Genomic DNA, 22,518 nt, shown 5'->3' on the forward strand with positions numbered 1-22,518 from the left:
TTTTAAATTAAAAATTTGAATATTGATTTATTAGCGCCAACACAAATCTATATCTCCAAAAATATTTATTAACATGATTTGTAATATAATAGTTGATATTATCCTTCCTTAAATTTTTAGATGAAAAAGTATATTATCAATAATTATTGAATTTGTAAATTGGATGACTGAGTATTGAATTTGAGAACATCATTTCTTAAAAACACTTACAAAATATATTCATTGTCAATTCAAAATATACTTAATTGTTGTTGTAGTATGCATAAATATTAGAAATATAATTAGTATTCTATAAAAAGATAAATATTATAAATACAATTAATAATTTTGAGATATTTACTACTTATGAAATTAAAATAGCATAATTAATTATTTAGTATTTATATTCTCTAAACATGAAAAATGATTAGAATAATAGAGAAAAATAATAATTCAACCAAATTCTAATTTTTAGGCTATTTAAATCGTCGTATGCTATTATTTGAAAATTGAAACTATTGTTCATATTCTTAAGTGTTTCCATCTTAATAAATTTTATTTCACTATATTTATTATGTATTTTCAATATATTTATTATGTATTATGTAAAAAAATCAATATTATTAAACTTAATTTAATTTATGATATTATTCAATACCTAATATTTTGTAACAAAAATATATTTAATAAATTAATATTAAAATATTATTATATAATTATGAAATAATAATATTTAATCTTATTTTATAAATATTAAACAAAGAGACAAAGTAGTATTTTATAATAAAAATATTAAGTAATTAGATTTAAATTAATTTATAGTATAGAAATTTCAGCTACATAATATAAACATTATTGAAAAAATAGTTTATTCATAAAATTATTTTATATGATTTCCAAGTAAAAATGATTTTATAGGATTTCAAATTAGAGCTATGTCACCCATAATGGTTGGCCTAGTGTTGAGCATGATTATTTCTCATTAATGATATTTTGGTCTCTATCATAAAAAATAATTCAATTTATGATACTATTGAGTAAGTATTTTAAAAGTATTGTAATAAAAATATATTTAATAAATTTATTTTAATAATTATTATGTATTTATGTAAAAATGATTACTAAGTAAAATTGAGTTTTCAAAGTAAAAATAAATATTGTTTAGTCTTTGGTATGCAATTGCATTAACTACTAAAAAAAGAACTATGTTGCCTACTATGATCTTAACATGATTGTCTCTGTGAGTGATATTTTAGATATCTATCATAATTAAATTTATTTTTAATTTATGATATGATTGAGTCTTTGATATTTACTTGTGTGAAATACTTGAAGAAAAAATTTATTTAGTAAGTAATTTAAAATTATTTTGTAATAAAAATATATTTTATTGTTACTACATATTATGTAAAAATTAAAACTAATACAATTTATGATATTATTGGATAATTAATTTAAAATTATCTTGTAATAAAGTATAAAAAAAATAGAACGTAGCAAAAAAAAAATCTTGTAATAAAAGTATATTTAATAAATTAATTTTTAATAAAAATACTATATTTTATGTAAAAATGATTTCTAATTAAAAATGATATTATAAGATGTAAAAGTAAAAATAAATATTATTGAGTTTTTTTATGTGCAATTATGTAAACTATTCGGATAATGAACTATGTCTATGATATTATCAAGTCTTCCATATGTATTTGTATACACTATTCAAAGAAAAAGTTTCATAGCATATAATATGATTTTGAGTAGGATTTTTTCTCATGAATGATATTTGCGATTTCTACTCTAAAAAATTTAAACTAATTAAATTTATAATAATATTAATAAAACAATTTTAAAATATTTTTAGTAAAGATGTATTTAATAAATTAATTTTAAACATAGAGTCAAAATATTAATTTTTAATAAATATGTTAACTAATTAGATATTTTTTTTTGTTTATCAATTTCAATCTTATAATATAAATATTAATCAACAAAATATTTATTTATGAGATTAACTTAAATTGATTTTATACAATTTCTAAGTAAAAATAATCTTATTGGATTTCAAATTAAAAATAAATTGTAGACTTTTTTATGATATTAATAAATTTTCTTATATATAAAATTAAAATTTTATATTAAGACAAATATAATTAGCTATTCTCTAGAAATGAAAAAGATAATATTTATGTAATAAATAAGTAAAATAATTAATTTACAATAATATAGAAAATAAATTAAATTTATTTTCCAGTAAATATATTTAATAAAATTCATTTCAATATATTTACTATGTTATTTATGTAAAATAATTCAACACTATTATATTTCAATATATTTATGTAAAAAGTATTATATAATAGACTTAAAACATATAGTTAGATACTCATCCTTGTTATCAACAATAGTTGACATAAATGGTATATCAAAGACATAAATGGTATGTCTTTTGATCAAGTGATCTAGGATTAGAATTTAAATATCAAATAAATCATGTTAAGAAGTGAATATCTATCTTGTGTGCGCTAAGGTCTTCGACAAAGATTTGTAACTCGAGAAAACAACTTAGCAATACCATGGTTATAAAAATAAGAAGACACAAGTGAGGCGGTGACCAATTAAAATGGATATTTTTGTTAAAGCCGAAATGGATTTGGAGTTATTTGTCATGCTTATTTAAAGATTATTCATGTAATAAATAAAGAATTTAAAAACATAGTTTGTTATTTATGTAAAAGAAATTTAACATGGCTATGTAAATATTAATCAATAAGAGTTTTGTCCTCCGTATTTAAAAATCATTTTGTAATAGATATATTAACTAATTAGATTTAAATTTATTTTTAGTACACAAATTTAAACCTTAAAATATAAATATTATTTAACAAAATATTCATTTATGAAAATATTTAAATTTATTCTATATGATCTTAAATTAAAAATAAATATTGTTGATTGTTTGATATTTAACTATTTCCTTGTAATGGTTCACCCATGATGGCAGCGCAGATAATTATTATTTTCTGTGAATAATAAATGTGGTCTCTATCATTAAAAAATTACATTTTTTTTATTTTTATCATAACTAAAAGTATTTTATTTTATGATATTATTAATAAAATAATTTAAATTAATTAACTTTGGCTGCCCTATATCAAAGAATCAAACTATTATTTTATAATAAATATACTAACTAAATGTTATTATTTTGGTAAACATAAATTATTTAATATGAAAAATGTTAAAGAATACAATAAAATGTAGAATAGAAAAAATACAAAAAGAAATAATATAACATAAAAAGAAGAAAAAAAAAAGAAAGAAAAAAAGTTTTAAGAAAAAAAAATGAGTATGATAAATAATAAAATGATGATATTTGTGACTTAATAGTGATCAAAATAGCCTCTACATCAAAATAGAATAGCTATAGATATGTTAGCTCCACTTACACCTCCTAATCAAAAATAGGCAACATCACTGTCCACAATTGCTTGTGCTAAAGTTAGACCTGGCTCAATAGTAGCTCGAAGATCATCTCAAAGCTCTAGCATGCAACATAGGAATGTAGAGAAGCACCTGCAATATCATACATATGTCAGATGATCAGCATAAATAGTAGACAAAAATGATTTTCATAAAAAGATCACAGGAAGCAATCCATTTCCTGGCATTTTAGAAGAGTTACTTCTAGCCTTCTGAAGTCTCAATGTATAATCTTAATCTTAAAAACATAAACATTGCAAGAAATCGTTGACAGTATAATACAATAAATTTGATACACACATATATAAGTTGAATCCTCAAGAACCATACATAATCCATTCTAATATCAATACCTTTTTCAGACAAATATATAAGTTGCATTAAGAAAATGAATAAATTTGGAGCTCAAATACTGAATTTTTATTTATGCAAAGCAACCATTGTAAGCAATCAATATAAAGAAAGCTACTTAATATCAAAATAAATAAGATTTTTCATAGTGCAGTGTAGATTACAAAGTGTCACTGTATGTATAATCTCTTACCCACAAAAATGCAGATAGGAAGAAAGCATGATTAAATCAAATTAAGCAAATATGAGAATTAGCTTACAATTCATATATCATACTAAATTAGCTAGCTTACACCCAATTCCATTTTAATTACATTTACCAAGAACTCAACCACTAAATCCAACAAAGGATTTTTACCATAGTTTGTCAATAGAAGATCAAGTAATCAATAAAAAAGAACAAATTGGCATGGTTCTGTAATCGCAATTAGCTCACAAGTCAAAGGAAATAAACACCCTTTTTGTTTGCGAAAAAGCTCATAAGTCAAACCTGCAGAACTCTTCCCTTTTTGGTAAGGACAATAACAATAAGTTAGGCCTACAAATAACATTTTTCTTTTCCTTTTGTAGGTTCCAAACTAAGGTAAGATTGTAATCTCTTTTAATTACCCAATCCAAGTTTCCCAATCCCATAATATATATTAGAATCCTATTCTTAATTTCATTATAAAACACTCTTTAAAAATGCTGATGATAAGCAACTTCTGTCTGGTATAATAGTTAAATTTATGATTAGGATTTGGTCAAATTAGATACATAGTATGTTCATGGTTGAATTAAAAAAAAAAACATATCACCCTTGAGGCTTTTAACCACTAGTACTACCTTGATTTTAATGCTATAAATAAATTGAAAGCAAATAAACTTAGAAGAAACAATCATTTGAATTCTACCATACCTGCCAGTGCCACAAGCAACACAAGAATGAAGGCACCCTTGCTTCCCATCCTCCAATTAACTTCTCTTTTGCAAGGAATTTTTGTTAATCAAATAGCAAAGTGAATTAAGGTTTATTCAAAACACAATGACTTGTGGTAACCTCTCAAGCTTAAGAGTAACTGTTCAAGAGAACAAAACAAAAAAAATAAAAGCAATAGCAGAAGAGGAAGTAGATGAAAATGCAAAAGGTGATTGCTTCAAGAAACACCGAAATATGAAATAATGAGAGGAAGAGGTTCAAAATCTAAGAAATAAATGGAGTTGAGCTAACCTGATAACATAATGAATGACTTTAAACGTAAAGCTTTAAAATGGTCATTAACAAATTGAACCTCACTCCAATAGAGTTCACAAATAACAATACAGTTCCATTTGAGTACCCACTAAAAATCATATAACAGAAGGTAGAGGAAATATGGTCAAAAAAAGGAAAGAAGAAAAAATGGCTCATCTCATCTTGATAGCCAATGGTGCAACTGCAATCTACGAGTTCCAGTCCAACCAAGGTGACCTTCAACAACTTTTTTCAACCGAGGAATTTTCTTCACTGCAGCAGCTGTCTGCAAGGACAATGTAGTAAGTCATCATTAAATTTTGGGATAAAATAAAAATAAGTATCAGTCATTTCTAGAATGGGATGGGATTTCATATTCAATCAATAATTTTATTTAAGAATTTAACTGTTGGCTTTTAATATGTTTGAGCCTTAATTTCTAGAATTACAATACACGAGCAAGCAATGTAAATTTGATTAGGCCCATAATTGAACTATAAAGGTTCGGTTCTATTCTGGTTGGAACTAACCAAAACTGGCCCAGGCAGGCCGAACGTTGGACGAGATAACCCAACCTACTCTTGTTGTTGGGCCATACCTCATAACCAGCCTAGCTTAAAGTAAATACAACAAGTAAATAATGGATTTAGTCAATAAAACCTAAAAGTGAAAAAGAGATCCAATTAGTTGTTGTAAATATTCTGACATGATTTTTTATTCTTATCAATAATAAAAAAAACATAAAAACACCATTTAGGAAGTAAAAGGGAGGATTTGACCCACAAATGTTACTGGCATTAGCTGCATTTAACAATCATAGACTCATACAAGAATTCACTCCACTGAAATAAGTCTTGAATTTCTATAAGTTAGTGTGATTATTTTCAGGAATTATCAAATCATCGACGCATGTAAGAATAGTAATTTAAAAATCACCTTGTAGATTCAATGCCCCTATGTGAATATATGATCCATGGAATATTTGTGTTTATCAATAATCATCCTCTAAGTTGTGCTTGGTTACTGGTTGTTCAACATCTTAAGTATTGTATGTCACTATTCATTAACTACTCAAATTGGTGAGACCCAATCTGTCTACATCTGCCAGAGATACCTGTCTGAATTGTTGTTAGATATGAACGTAGGATAGATTAGGATTTTAGAAATATATGACTGCGATACCATAATAAGCTATAAATGTAAAATAATGTCATCTTTCTTATGGACGTTTTTATCATTAATTATTATAAATCACTATAATATTTTATTTAACTTCATACATATTTCAAAATAAGTTACACCCAACTATATATATATAGGTAACTTTCAAGTCCAGGCACCAAATATCCTTTTTGTATCAATTACTTATAAATAAAACTCTTCTTTCAATCATTTTATATATAAAACAAATAATTAAATTTATTCAGAACAGTAAAAATAGTTAATTAAGTTATTTAATTTTTATCAATGATATTGTAAATTTGAAGTTTATTTCAAAAATACACATATAATTAAATGATTATTTGGCTTTAATTTCAATAGATTATGAATCTAATTTTTTTTGCATATACTATGTCAATTAAAAGAAATTGTGATAAGTATGACTTGTAATTATTCTAAAAATAAATATATTTTATTAGAATTATTAAATTAAAACTATCATTGTTATTATGATTATCAAAATTATCATCGATGTCATCATTATTATTGTCACCATCGTTATCATCATTATTATGTGGAGACAGACGATAATAATTGTATTATAATGATAATAACGATGGTGACAACAATCATTATATAAGTGAATTTTTAAGTAATATTTTAATCTCAACATTTTATTTTAATTTTAAGAATTGAGATTAATTATTCTCATTCTCATTAAAATTACTTTATTATATACTTTCTTAAATAAAATAAAAATTAACTAATCTAAACTCTTAAAATAAAATAAATGTTTGGGATTAGAAGGTTCAGTTAAAATTTACTTAAATCTCTGGACCAATCTAAACCATAATAACCCAAAACCATTCAATTAAGGTTTTTGGCAGAAATTTGAAGTTAAGAAAAAAACAAGAGAGGCGGAAATAAGAAATCTTGATCAATTTGCGTGAAAAAGTTATAAGGAGCTGGTATCCAAGGCAGTAATTGAAGGGTCGATATCCAATGATGACGGAAACAAAAATAAGGGTCAATATCATTAACCCTCAAATTCTCAAAATATCTTCATCATTTTCTCTGCAACTCTCATGTACCAATTGTCTCCTTCTTTTCAAACAATTACTGGCCGACTCATTATGTATGTATAAACTCAATCAAACCATGTAACCTGGTTTTGTTTTGGTCTTATTTAAGAGAGAAAAAGTCTATATATAAGGTGTATTACTGTCGAGGACAAACTGTACCAAAATGAAAATAACAATTGGATTTTGAAATGGATGTGTTGTGTTGTCTATTCTATATCAAAGAGAGGGATCCACAATATTCTCTTCACGATTGAGTCAAGTCAGGTCAAAGTCTAAATTCCATCTCCTCACTCATAAATGCATGCATGTCTTTTGAAAGGAATATTCATAGATCAAAACCTTAGGCTATGTAGCCTCGCCATGACCATGACCATGACCATGACCATGACATGACCTGCCCTCAGACAATAATGCACGCTCGTTATATATAAATCATTTAGTATTCAAACCATGACTTGGTCTTACATTTTGCTATTTCTGGTTTAAAGAGCACAGGGATAGTCACAAAATCAATCAGAACTTGGTCTTACAAACAAAGTGCAGTGTTCAAACCCAAGTATGCTGTTGCTTTCTTGCAAATCAACACTTGGTTTTTCAATTTTACAAACATTAGTTAAGAGGATGGTTCACCTTGGGCAATCTAAGAATCTTAAGAGATGAAGGTTTAGATGATGTTATGTTGATTCGTGTATATCTTTGCCTTTAATTGGCAATATGCTTTCTTTAGATGATGTTATGTTGATTTGTGCATATCTTTGGTTTTATTGTTGCTATTTTCATGTCAGGGGATGTACTGTTTTTTTTTTTTTTTCATTCCTTGTATAGTACTGTTTTCTTCGTACAAAGAAAATATATCAATGTCAGTTTTACGATCCTCCCTGTCCCTGTCTCTTTGCTTGTTCTTCACAAGTAACTGTGTGCATTAGAATTCGCAAATTTATTATTGTACAGTTTTGATGAAGTATTTATGATAAATAATTTACGTTTTTCATATTAATTTTATGTGCGTAAATAGCTCAAAGAACATTTGGTTTTATATATTTGGTTTAGGCTTTAGAGGGTAACACTATTAAGGGTCATGATTCGAGTGTGTTTGATTTTGTTAGAGAATTAATTTTAAGTTTAAAATTAATTTTAAATATATTTTCATGTATTTAATTTTACGTCGAAAAAAGTTTCATACTTAATACTATTTGAAATAACTTTTTAATTTTTTTTATCCTTATTCAAACACACGCTAAGATGTACACCAGAATGTACAATTATAAAATTATATCATATAGTAAGGAAAATATTTGCTCTCTGTCATGCCCCCAAAATCAACTCCTAGATGCAGAATTAATTTTGTTATAACCCTCTAAAGTATGTGAGAGGAAGCCAAAGCCCAATAGGGCTGGCACAGTTGAAAGTGTTTTGGACTCAAGCCACTCTTTGTGAATCCTTCTATATAATAATAATTCACTCCAACTTTGCTTTTTTGGTATGAGGGCTTAAGCTCTGTCTTTCGATTTTTTTAGCCGTTATTTTTTCCAAATTTGTTTGTCCTCCTCTATTTGTGCAAAACGGGCTTTATGAAGTTTTCTTTTTTTCCCAATCCTTTACGGTGTTATTTGAATAAATTTAGTACGTGTTTGTTTTAATTCTTTTAACAAATATTACTTTGCTTCAAAAATATTTTAAGAAATTCTTAATTTTATCATTTGTAGTTATTGTGTATTTTATCATTTGACGTGATAATTTGCATTGCTAACAAGAGAGAAAGCATATAAAGTGAACCCTTGAATATTGTTAGAAAAAAAAAAATTATAAATCTGAACTATACAATTATACCTAAACAATCAAATGAGAAATGGAAATATTTAATTTCATTCCAATTATTAGATTAAAATTAACTTTCAGATTATATATTTAACAAATCACATGTAATTTTTCTTATTTAATTAAAAAACACGTGCGACTTGTTATTAAATATGTAATTTAGATGATTAATTATAATATACTAGTTATGATTACATATACTCATTTTTTTTTTATAATAATTAAGGTTTCTCACTAAATACACCCCTATATATATACATAGAGATCGAGAACATAAATTTATATGATATAGAATTAAAAAGATAAAAAAATTGAGATAATAAAATCTAATATATATATATTTTAAAAAAATTCCGTATACCTTTGTACCTTTATTAATTACACACCATGAACAATATGTTTGTTATAACTAGAAAATGCTTGAATTAGTTAAATTTGGAGTACTTTACTTGAAACTTCAAAGGTTTTAGTGTGCGTATACATTTGGTCATTCTTAAACTAAAAAAGGGGCTTTTCTTTAATTTAAACATTCTTTTGTAATAGTTTTTATTTTTAAAAGAATTACTAATCATGCACTTAATTTTCTGTTGCTGCGGTTGTTTAAGACATAAAGGGAAGATGACAAAAGTACTAATATCATTTTTGTATTATCTTCCCTTCAAAGTTCTAAATTCCTAATAACGAATTCCATGTAATTAATGTAATTCAGGTTTAATATATCAGTAAGTTCTTGAATTTATTAATTAAGTGCTTAATTCTTTTTGAGAATATTTGATTAGATCCTTAAACTATTTTTTTAATTAAATTCTAAATTTTTACTACAATTTTTGGTAATTAAATCTCTAAAATTAATTTATGATAATTTAAAACTGTTAGGAAAATAATAACCTGTAACAATTTCACTATTTTGGAAGATCCAATTACAGAAATTATAAAAAAATAAAAAAATTAATTATAAATCTTTTTAACTTGAAAACCTAATTAAAAATCCTCAAATAATTCATAAATTTACAAGTAATAGTATAATTCATGAATTGTTGTTGTATTATACGGTATGATGTTATTATCTTATTTCTCAAAATGTGTCAGGCAACAGAAAACCATGATTTAGACTCATTAAAACGGTGATGAGGAAAGCCAACTTTTTCGGGGGAACGAATTAGAAGTGAAGAGAGACAAAGTGTCATATTTGAGCACCAAACCAACATTGGTTTTCATGCAATCTGTTTTCATTTGGAGGTTGCGATTATTCCATCAATCATTCAAGCCATTATTCCCTCTTCTCCTCTCCTCGATAACAGATAAAAGCTACCCAAAGCCCACCACCACTGTTCCCTCTGTCCATTCAACCAGACAGACAGTCCTCTCTCTCTCTCTCTCTCTCTTTTTCTCTCTCTTCTCTTCAGCTTATTCTTAACAAAAGTCATTTATTCCATTCCATAGTGTTTAAAGCTTGTTCTCACTTTGCCACTTATTTTACACTTCCCACAATAATATTGAGACTCTAGCTTTTCATAATCCCACTTCACCTTTACATTGTATTGTACAAGAAAGAGAGAGAAAGAAAAGTTGCATATCACAGCCAATCCACTTTCATATAAAAAGCCAAAATTTCCCTCACTGACAAGAAAGGCATAAAACCCTCACAATATCTATCTTCCAGGCCTTGCTATAAGTGTACCAAACCAAAGTATAAACCACCATACAGATATATCTATCTCCATATCCTACCTCCTAGCTAAGCCACCATTGCATAGATAACCCTTTGCTTTCTAGTTTGTTTCTACTACCATATACTACACTACATCTTTCAAACCAAATGAATTAACCTCATTGATCCAAAACTACTCCATTAACTCTCATCTAAGTCTAAGTCTAATCTTTTTAGTTTGTTCTCTCTCTCTCTATATATATATAACTGTGTGAGTGTGAGTTATTGTTACTAGTTGAGAAAATGAGAGGAGGTATTTGTAGCATACAGCTTCAGGCTCTTACACCTGAAGCTGCAACTGTTGTTAAGCAAGCTGTTAATCTTGCAACAAGAAGAGGCCATGCACAAGTGACACCTCTTCATGTTGCAAGTGCCATGCTTGCAACTTCCACAGGCCTTCTCCGCAAGGCTTGTCTTCAGTGTCACTCTCACCCCCTCCAGTGCAAGGCTCTTGAGCTTTGTTTCAACGTTGCACTCAACCGTCTACCAGCTTCCACTTCAAGCCCTCTTCTGGCACCTCAATATTCCACCCCTTCACTCTCCAATGCCTTGGTTGCAGCCTTCAAACGTGCTCAGGCTCACCAACGCCGTGGTTCTATTGAGAACCAGCAGCAGCATATTCTGGCCTTGAAGATTGAGGTGGAGCAGCTCGTGATTTCAATTCTTGATGATCCTAGTGTTAGCAGGGTCATGAGAGAAGCTGGTTTCTCTAGCACCCTTGTGAAAACAAGGGTCGAACAAGCTGTTTCAATGGAAGTTTGTTCACAAAAGGCTCAAGCAAAAGAAAATATCACTAAGCCTCATCATCAAGTTGTTCTTGGTGGTAGAAATAATGTGTCTCCATCTGGACCTTTTGGTCAAGTTGGTGGCTCCTTCATGAAGCCTAATTTGGACCATGTTAACAATGATGATGTGACTAGTGTGTTGAGTGAGTTGGCAAAGAGAAGAAACACAGTTATTGTAGGGGAGAGTGTGACCAATGCTGAGGGTGTAGTTAGGGGAGTGATAGAGAGGTTTGAGGTTGGGAATGTTCCTGGAGACTTGAGGTATGTGCAATTTGTGAGCCTTCCTCTCATGTGCTTCAGAAACATTAGCAAGGAGGAGGTTGAACAGAAGCTTATGGAGGTTAGAAACCTTGTGAAGAGCTATGTGGGAGGAGGGGTTGTTCTTTACTTGGGTGATCTAAAATGGCTGTTTGAGTTCTGGGCTAATTTTCGTGAGCAAAAAACAAACTACTGTTCTGTAGAGCACATGGTCATGGAGCTTAAAAAATTGGTATGTGGTAGTGGGGAGTCTAGTAGATTGTGGCTTATGGGGATTTCAACTTTTAAGACATACATGAAGTGTAAAATATGTCACCCATCCCTAGAAACCATTTGGGAGCTTCATCCCTTCACAATTCCTGTTGGCAGCCTCAGCCTAAGTTTAAATCTTGACAGGTAATTAATTAATTATTTATTCTTCTAGATTTAGTTCATTATTGTCTGGTTTAGATTTTTTTTATTATTCTAAAATTCCTCTCTTTCCTTGTCATATTGTGATGAGCTTTGTTGTAACTTCTCTGTTGTGCCACATTTTTCAGTGATTTTCAAGCTCAAGAGAGAAACAAGGTATTTTTCAAGGATGTGGCTTTTGAAGATAGAGCAGGAGTCAGAAACCATCTAACTTGCTGCAGGGATTGCACAATAAATTTTGAAAAAGAAGCTCAGAGCATAACTAGCTCTATAAGTAAGAAAGCTTGCACTACTAGTAGCTTGCCAACGTGGCTCCAAAATTGTAAGGAAGAGAGAAGTGACATAATGGAAGATCAGGTTTGTATCATAATAGTCACATTTTGACTCATTAAAAAAAATTATTAATAGGATTTATTTTTTTAAAGCATTTCTGATTTTTTTCCCCTTCTTAAACAGGAAAATGCAAGGCTTAAGGATCTGTGCAAGAAATGGAACTCATTATGCAACTCAATACACAGACACCCTTCCATTAATGAGAAACAAGTTTTCTTTGTTTCATCATCTCCTTCATCTCCCACTTCTGTTTCCTCACATGAAAGAAAGTCCAACTTTCACCACAGCCACCTAAATTGGCCAATCATTTCTGAATCAGAAAAGTCACCAAAAGAATGTGAGTTATACACTGAAACTGGTGATGATGGCTATGATAGCAACTTTATAATGTTCATGCCAGATAGTGATGTCCCTAAACCAGATCTTCTGTCAAATCCCAACTCTAGCCCCAACTCAGCTTCTTCAAGCGAAGCAGTGGATGGTTTGGAAAGCACTCAAATGTTCAAAGAACCTAATGCTGAGAATCATAAGATTCTGTGTGATGCCTTGGAGAAAAAGGTTCCACAGCATAAAGAAGTTATTCCAGAGATTGCAAGTACCGTCCTTCATTGTAGATCAGGAATGAGAAAGAGAGATCAGAACCACTCGATGAAGAGAGAAGACAATCAAGAAACATGGATGTTCTTTCTTGGTGTGAATTCTCAAGCCAAAGAGAGCATCTCAAGAGAGCTAGCTAAAGTTGTTTTTGGCTCTTATAGCAACTTTGTCACAATTGGCATGAGTAGTTTCTCTTCCCCAGAAGATGATGATGATTCCACTGATGAAAAATCCAAAAGGAAGAGGCCAAGAGAAGAGTTGAAAAGCAGTTATGCTCAAAGATTCGGGGAAGCAGTGAATGAGAACCCTCACAGGGTGTTCTTCTTAGAAGACTTGGATCAAGTTGATTACTTTTCTCAAAAGGGTGTAGAGCAAGCAATTCAAAGTGGAAGCATAACACTTCCTGGTGGTGAATCTGTTCCTCTCATGGATGCCATTGTCATTTTCAGTTGCGAAAGCTTCTTCTCTTCACCAAAGCTGAGAAAATCACCATGTGCTGAAAACAAAGGGAAAGAGACTGTGGAAGATGAAAGTTCTAGCCTCTCTTTGGATCTGAACATAGCCATTGAAGATGAAAGTGGAGGTGTGGCATTCGGTGGAGACAATGGTATCCTAGAGTTAGTTGATAAACAAATTAATTTCAACATACAAGAATCGTGATGATAGGAATGGAGAAACAATTAATCTTCTGTGTTAAATTTGAGTGTTACTTTGTTTTTTTTTTTCTCTTGTATTGTTTTTCAGCTACACTTAGTGGGGTCGGGGGAAAGAAAGACATGAATGGAAAAGTTATATTAGAGATATAGTTTGATCTGCATTTCTCAAGCTTGGATGCAGATGCATGGTATATTTAGGAAGAGAATGAGTCTGTGTATATGTTAATTAATATGTTCCAATCTTTTTGCATGTAATTTGGTTGCTGTTCTAACTAAATATATTTTAATTTCTTGTTTCGAATAAAGTTTTGTGTGTTCCATTCACTAGTCATTATCGCATGATTATTCATTAAATTAAAAGTAACGATACACAAGTATCTAATTATTTTAAACATCTATTTAATATCTCTTATTTTTTATTTTTTTCCTTTTTATCAGATTATAAATTTTATTATATTTATATTTTTTTCTTTGTTTTTTCTTTCTCTAGCTGTTAAATAATATAATAAATATTGATGTAATATTTTTCACTCTTCAATAAATTTCTATTTTTTTATAATATTATTTTTTTTCATTTCTCCCACCCTCTCACGTTGCGTTATTTTATCATGTAGTCTAAAATTATCGTATGATTCCAACTAATATTTATATGAAAAAAATTATATTTAAATTTACAAGAAAAATAAATAAAAACACTTACAGTATATGTCATGAGAATGAATAAGAATCATGGTAGTCTTAGATTTCTTCCTCTCGCATCGGTTATATCTTAATTCTTATAGCATATTTCTCTCTCTTATTTCTATGTCTTTTTATAATACAAGCTTTAATATAAAGAATTATATAAATATAATTTCTCTTATCATATGTATTAATTATAAATTTTCATATTATTTAATATATATTATGCTCCATATTATATGACACGTTAAAAAGTTATATAAGTCAATAGAAATATCTTATTGTCGTGGGAAATTTGAACAAAATAACATTGTTTTTACTTAAAAATTGTCAAAATCCTTTTCTCTTGTCTTTTTTTTTTCTTCTATATTTTTATTGTGGAAAGTATTATGAAAATTGTACGCAAAAATTAAAGATTATAAAACTTAAACTTCCAATACCCGAAAAAAAAGTCTCGAACTTCCATCATATTCATAGGAAAAAAAACTAGTAATATATTCTAGCATTAAAAAAAGGAAAAATGAAGCCAAAAAGAGGAAAGAATGTATATATATTTTAGATCACTTTCTATATGGGATCCATTTTTTCTGTTTTCTTTCAGAAAAGCAACTAGAAAATTACAGGCCTTCTGTTTCTGAAACAGGACTTTCGCAGTCACAAATGCTTGGCATTCATACAATCCCTTGTCAGGACAGCGTACTATTATATCAGCTTTACTCATACATATATTAGATACATCTCCTTCAAATCAAAATGTGAATCTCCAATATTTTGAACGAAAATGATGTATATGGACCACTTTATCCTATTAATATCTGAAAACAGAGAGAAAAAAAATGTATGTATAACAGTAATAAAATATGATAAAAAAACAATAAGCATTAACAAACTCACATTTTGCTCCCACTTATAAGTGAGTATGCATTGGAACTTGTTTACTTCATCTTGCGATTAAAATAATTAGATTGCATGGGTAATTAAGCTGAGAATCTCCCTAGAGTAGAGTTGAACTATATATTGGTGGTGTTTGAAAAGTATATATATATATATATATATATATATATATATATATATATATATATATATATATATATATATATATATATATATATAACACCATAAATAAACTATGTTCACTATGTGTAATTGATATTTTAGTCTTGTGTATTCTGTCTAGCTTGCTAAGGGATGTTTTACTATACGTAATTAATGAGTACAAACATTAAGGTGGTATGATGGTTGTCCAAGTTGATCAGCTCAAATACAGTTAAGAAAAAAAAAAGGTTAAAGGTCTTGGAAAGGTGTGGATGAAAGAATTATTCATAGCGTAAGCATTCTGCAATTTAAAGTAAGAACAAAGTCGTCAAAAGCTTTTTGTTTCAAAATCGTTTTATCATGAATTGTAGGAGTTAAAAAGAACACCTCTTTGAATCAAGTATGAATATCATTAATGAGCATCATATCATCCTAGTTGGAATGAGCACATACTATTTTATTCCTTCGTATTGTCACAGCAATAATCTCACCTAAAAAATATGGAGGATTTTTATTTATTAATTTATTTAAAACTCTCCAATACCAACCATGTAACAAATATTGTTTGAATGAAATTGGTTTCATCTCCTTAACTAAAGTCCGGATTCAAATTATGCCAATGAAAAAAATAATGAAAAGGGGGAGAGGGAGACTCCACTTAAAATAGATTCAAATTTTTTTAACAAAAATTAATCATTGATGACACCGGTAGATATTTAACATTAATAATATAATTATTCAAAAAAATATTATATTTTTTTTGTTTTAATCCTCTAGTTTATTAGAAAATAGATCCGATTAATCTGAAAATCGGTCAAAAAATAACTAAAGTATCATCAAGAATTATTTTCATCAATGATCAAACTTAAAAATTGACCTTAACTTCAACCTATTAGTTATTTATATCAAATCAATTGGATAAATATTCCATTTGATACGTTCGAAGTTAGCAAAAACTTTCTACCCGATAATTATTCCATGATTCAAATATTTTGTGTAATTAAATGGTTTTCTTCCCAAAGTCTTTGCTGAAGAACAAACTTATAAGTTAATCAATCATATATAAGTTATAAGTTACGTTACTTTAAATGGCTTGCTAAACACAATTCATGTATTAATAATATTTTGGCCAACGTGTTTTCTTTTGAATTTCAACATACAACATGTTTTCTGTCAAAATAAATAAATAAATTTGCCAACATGTTTTTGAATTCCTAAAAAAAAATTGTTTCCTTCGTATAAAATAGCCTATTACAAAAAGTACTCAATATTTTGAGACTTCTTCTGCCTATATATTTGCTAGCTGTTTTGTTGCTGGATTTGTAAAATAAAACATAACTTTTCAAAAAACTCTTTTTTAACATTATTATTAGTCCATCCTTTTATACATTATCATAAAAATAAATAACTATTTTTCTTTTCCTTAAAAGAAAGTGATGAAAATAAAAGTTTAAAAACTGAAATAACCTAAGTGTCAAATTGAAGCTTTTAAAGACAGACATAAGTTTATCCTTAATGCTCTAAAAGATGCAAAGAAGGGGACATGAATTAAATGGACCTTTTCTTTACAAATAAAAATAAAAAATCAGTTAATTAATCCAAATATATGTGCCTTCCTCAACTTACAAGAAACCTACGGCCTCCTTTCGAAAAGATTGTTTAACCTATCTTTTCAATGTTTCAAGGTCTCGCATCTTCTAAGCTGATTCTAAATTATACAATGTAAACTATCACTAATATGTAAGAACTATTAATTTTTTTTACCGTTAGTTTTCATTAATTTAATTTATTAATTGAACTATGTGTGGAGCTAGTAAACATTAATATCAATAACGATAATGAGTATTAAATAAAAAGTTTTATTTTATAAGTATCACTAAAGATTTATACTGAGAGCATAATTTAATTTGTACTGAAGTGGGTCATGATATTTGCTTTCATGCATTCGAGCTGAATGCAAAACGCATAATTAATTGTTGAATGACATATTGGGATGATGGTGAGTCCCTCTTTGTCATTTTCTCTTTAGCATAAAAGTGGTCAAGGTATAGCAGCTAATATAATAGAATATGTATGAACATGATTTTTAAATAAAATGATAATTTCGACTTTTGAATTTTGAATATTCGCACAGTACAAATGCTTTCCCTTTTCATAGCATATACATTATTTATTATATTTACATTTTTTCTTCTATTTTTCTCTCTCTTTGAGTCAATTGATTTATTATATTTTTTTTTTCACTCACCACCGAGAATAATCAGAGATTAATTTCTTTCAAGACAAAAAAATCACTAAAATAAATTTTATCTTTCTTAATAAAATTTTCTCCATCCGTATGATTAAATCCTTAATAATATATTTAAGGAGTCCATTAACAATTTACTAATTGTGTTGGACCATGTTCTTATCCGATATAATAATGATGTATATTTCTTGTAAACTTTTATAGTTATAATTTAAAACCAGTTAGTCTTTACACTGTTGACATGGTGATATAATTTTGGTTGATTCCTATTGCCTTAACAAACAAGCTGATCATGTTTCTCTTTCAAATATAGTGCTACTCGAAAAGCGTCAAATATATGCTTTTCAAATACAATTGAAGTACATTTGTAAGGAAATAAGACTCCAGAATTAAAGAGAGAAAAATTAAAGATCTTGAAAAGGTGGATAAAAGAATTATTCATAGCGTAAGCATTGTGCAAAGAAAAAACAAGTTGTCAAAAGTTTCAAATTAATGGTAGAGGTTAAAAAGCATGGCAACTCGTAGAATCAAGTGTGAATATCATTGAGAAGCATCACGCTAGTTGGAATGAGTACATACATTCCAATGTCCTGCTTGGAATCCTATACGAGCTAGTTTCCTATGACTCTAAAGAGAATGATATTTTATTCCTTTCAATTGTCACACTCATAGTCTCACCTAAAAAATGGAGGGAAAATTTTTAACTATCAAATAACAACCATATGTAACAAAATATGCCACTTGTTTAAAGCTGGCATAGCTTTTATACCTGACAATTGTGAATTATTCCATGATTTAAACTTTTTATGTGCACTCACCTTTTTTTTTTTTTCAAGAACTCTTTTGCTGAAAATATCATCCCTGATTTTTCTTTAAAAAAATTCTCTAGTTCTCTTTTTTCTTTATTAAGGTGTGAAGAATTTATCAATTTTACTAATAATTAATTTTTACAGTAAAACTTAATTAGTTACCATTAGTTGAAATTTTTTTCTTAATGATATTTTTTTATTCAAAAGATTCAAATTTGAGATTTTATTTAATAAATTTAAATTTTATTTTACTTGGATCAACATAATGTTGATATCATAATTCTCATTCAGCTGAATATATCTAAAGTCTGTGTATTAATAATATATTAAATAATTAATTATTTGCTCATATATGTTAGATATTTTTGCCATTTTTTTTCTTTTAAACTCCTCCAAAAAGATAAATACTATATATATAATCAATAACAAAACTACTTAATTTTTAAAATTTTGAGAGAACACTGCCAGTATGTTGCTAGCTGCTATGCTGGTCGGGTAGAATAAAACTCACCCCTTTTTTATAAACTCTCTTTTTAAACATTATAACATACCCTCTAAATTATAACTACGTAAGCATAAAAATAAATAACTCTTTTTTTTTTTTATTTTTCTTGTTTCTTTTCCTTCAAAGAAAGTGGGAAAAGAAAAGTTATAACCAAACTGAAGTGACCCAAAGTATTGCTAGCAAAGTGTCAAAGGCTTGTAAAGATAGGTATAAGTTGATCCTTAATGCACTAGCTAAAAGATGCAAAGAAGGAGACAAAAATTAAATTGGCCTTTCTTTAGCAAAAAAAAATGTCTGAATTAATATGTGCCTTCCCTAACTTACAAGAAACCTACGGCTCCTTTTCGAAAAGATTGTGTAACTTTTCTTTTCAATTTAGCATAATGGAAACTATCGTCAATAGAAACTATTTTCTTATCTTTAATTTACATAGATTTAATTATGCGTGGAGATAAACAAGAATTATTAATTTTTTAGTCCTACTTTGAACAAATCGTTTATTTAATCATATTTTTTTAAAAATATTTTGTTCATATTCAATAATCAACACTTGTCGCCGGTCTATACACCTTCGATGTAAGACATTATAAACACAAACATTTGGAAAGCCATATAATATTTTTCACATGAGCAAGTTACTTAACCCATATATGGAATTTTGTTTGTATTTCTGAGTAACATATGCATGGTAGCAGTAATATACCATACCCCTATTTGTGTATATGGGATTCCTATAAAATTTTAGAAAGGAAGTACCGTATCTATTCTTTTTTAAAATTACAGCGCCTTTCTGTTAAAAGCTAGAATTGTAAAACTTACATACTTATTAAAGACAAATTATAAAGTTACATATTCACAAATCACAAGAATTACAAACATTATTATTAGTTAGACGTAACTGAGCCTGTGACACTTAAAACAACGATTTAGCAACTGAATGTTTACAACTACACCGGTCACAATTAGTGACCAATTCAGTGACCCCATCTGTTTGTAGTTAAAATGAAATATTGAGATCAGAGACGGAACTAAAAACTAATATGTCAGTCGAAAACATATCAAAGTATCATTGGTCACTATTTTAGTAACAAAAATATTTTTAAAGAAATCTGACTAAAAGGTCGCTAACGTTGTAGAAAATAAATACAATAAAAAAGTGATTACCAAAAAAGTGGCAATCAAAATAATTTATAAAACTAGTATATCACCCCTTTTTGTGCATGGAAGTGAGTACCAAAAAAATGAAATCCATTATTACTCTATAATTTTTAAAAAGAGTGAGAATTTAAAATACATGGAACAAAAGTTTAATATATACACTATAAAAAAGGTACAAGTTTTAATGGTTAAGATTAATATTTCTTTTTTTCTTTACATTATTTGCTCCTTTGTATAAAGAGAAAAGTGTATAGGTGAAAGTGTAAAAATAATTAAGTTTGAACATTCATATATGTGGTTGCATGGTTGAAATTGATCTTTTTAAATAAAGTAACATGTATTAGGTTGAGGAATTTGATCCCAATTATGTTGGCACCATAAATCCACCATTCATTTGCAACACACTAAAATTCTCTTATATGAGTTTTTACTTACTAAATATGTTTGATTTTTTTCAAGATTTGGACCGAGCTAACATGTTTGAGTGGTATTACAACTAATATATTTGTGTAGATTGTTGATTTGAATTGAGTTTTGGTGGATCTTAATTGGTATTCTCTAAGTAGATTAATGTCTAAAATCTCCTAAATTCATTAGGTTCTCCTACAAGAATAAGTTGACACTTAAGTTAATAAATATTTTACCAAAGTGACAATCCTTATATTATATTTTATCTGATACAATAATGTTGATTAATTTATAAAGACATGAGACAGACTCAATTTTCTAGTATGAGAACTAAGTCATTTCGAAGGCAATAATATTCTCTATCTTAATATAATAACTAGATAATTTTTCTCCAAAACGAAATATGATCTTACTATTCACAAGTACATATCACATGTCTAGACATTGACTTTAGTCAACACTTATATTTTGGGTCTAAGGTATTCTTGGTCAAGATGACTTGTTATATGGAGAAGTCCAATCTAAAACAACATTCATCATAAATACATGTTATTTTATGAAAGATTAATCTTTTTCACTAAACTCAACGATGTTAACCATGTTTAATTGGTTCAGTACCTATATATATATATTTCTACTTGAAGAGGATTGATAGAAATACATTATTTAATATATTTCTTTTGACACACACTCCACTACTAATTAAATTTATTAAGAACTACAAATGAGAAGAGAAATTAACTAATTTAATAAGTGAGATTTGCAAAAAATTATGATTTCAAATAAATTATAGTCAATAATAGTAAAAGTGTTTAAAAAAGTGTATTAAGTGCGTTGTTAGCATTTTTTTTTATACTTAAGATGAGTTACTTGCATGTAAACATACGGAGGATGTTATCCTTTTAAAATGTGTCATTTCTTTTTATAAACTAGTAAATTATGGTTGTTTTTATGTTAAAATCAATTAAAAAAGTATTGAACCCAAAAAGAACATTTAAAAGTGTAACAATAAACTCAATTAAAGAAATTTAAAAATATTTTAAATTCTATTTATAAAATGTTATACATACGTGTGTTTATAGACATAAAAAAAATATGGGACCGGTGCTATAATAACTAAATTTACCTATGTACTTACAAACTTTTATAACTAATTGTAGAATCAAATTGGGAAAAAGGGAAAACTCTATCCATTAATCATTATAAATATTTTTATTGATACTATTTATTTTTTGAGTTTTAATCTAATATACCATTTTCAATATAGATATATCATTGATCACGTACCGATACGCACGTTGTCCACTATCTTACTATTAATTATTTTATGTAAAAGTGAATTCGCCAGTTTATATATTTTGTCACTGTAGTCGATCCCATATCCTTGAGCACCGTACCCATTAGAACAAGATTGTGGGATATAACACAAATTCTTTTGTCAAAAAGCTAATATTGTGTGATTAATGTTTTTAAATATGCAGAAATCATTTTCATACGTCTTTATTAATTTGCCCATATCTACATTGATTTTGTATACCATATATGTAGACTTGACTATAAAATCAAATATTAAATAAATATCTTTGTCAAAGAAAACTATTCTCTTTCTAGATTTTCTACGTCTAACATTAATTGGTGCTATTTCAACATTAATATAGTAATCCCATCACATAGGTTGCTTTGCTGAAGAGGGACAGAGAATTGAATCAATCCCCATGAATTATACACAATCCGACAGGAAAAAGAGACTTTTCAAGACTAAATCTTTTTAGGATCAAGCAAGAGAAAATTGAAAATGTGTATCAAATGTTGTTTTATGAAGAAGCAGTCCATTATAGG

The 22,518-nt window shown here is 27.9% G+C and overlaps 1 protein-coding gene across 1 annotated transcript; it reads left to right on the forward strand.

Annotated features, from left to right (window-relative positions):
* The first annotated feature begins 10,668 nt into the window (after positions 1–10,668).
* On the forward strand, positions 10,669–14,140 carry LOC114401725 (protein SMAX1-LIKE 3-like). Its single transcript, XM_028364306.1, has 3 exons — positions 10,669–12,234; positions 12,378–12,606; positions 12,706–14,140. The coding sequence occupies exons 1-3, from the start codon at positions 11,039–11,041 to the stop codon at positions 13,837–13,839; spliced, it is 2,559 nt and encodes an 852-aa protein (XP_028220107.1). The 5' UTR covers positions 10,669–11,038; the 3' UTR covers positions 13,840–14,140.
* The last annotated feature ends 8,378 nt before the right edge of the window (positions 14,141–22,518 follow it).

This window comes from Glycine soja, chromosome 20, assembly GCF_004193775.1.
Source record: "Glycine soja cultivar W05 chromosome 20, ASM419377v2, whole genome shotgun sequence".
NCBI lineage: Eukaryota > Viridiplantae > Streptophyta > Magnoliopsida > Fabales > Fabaceae > Glycine > Glycine soja.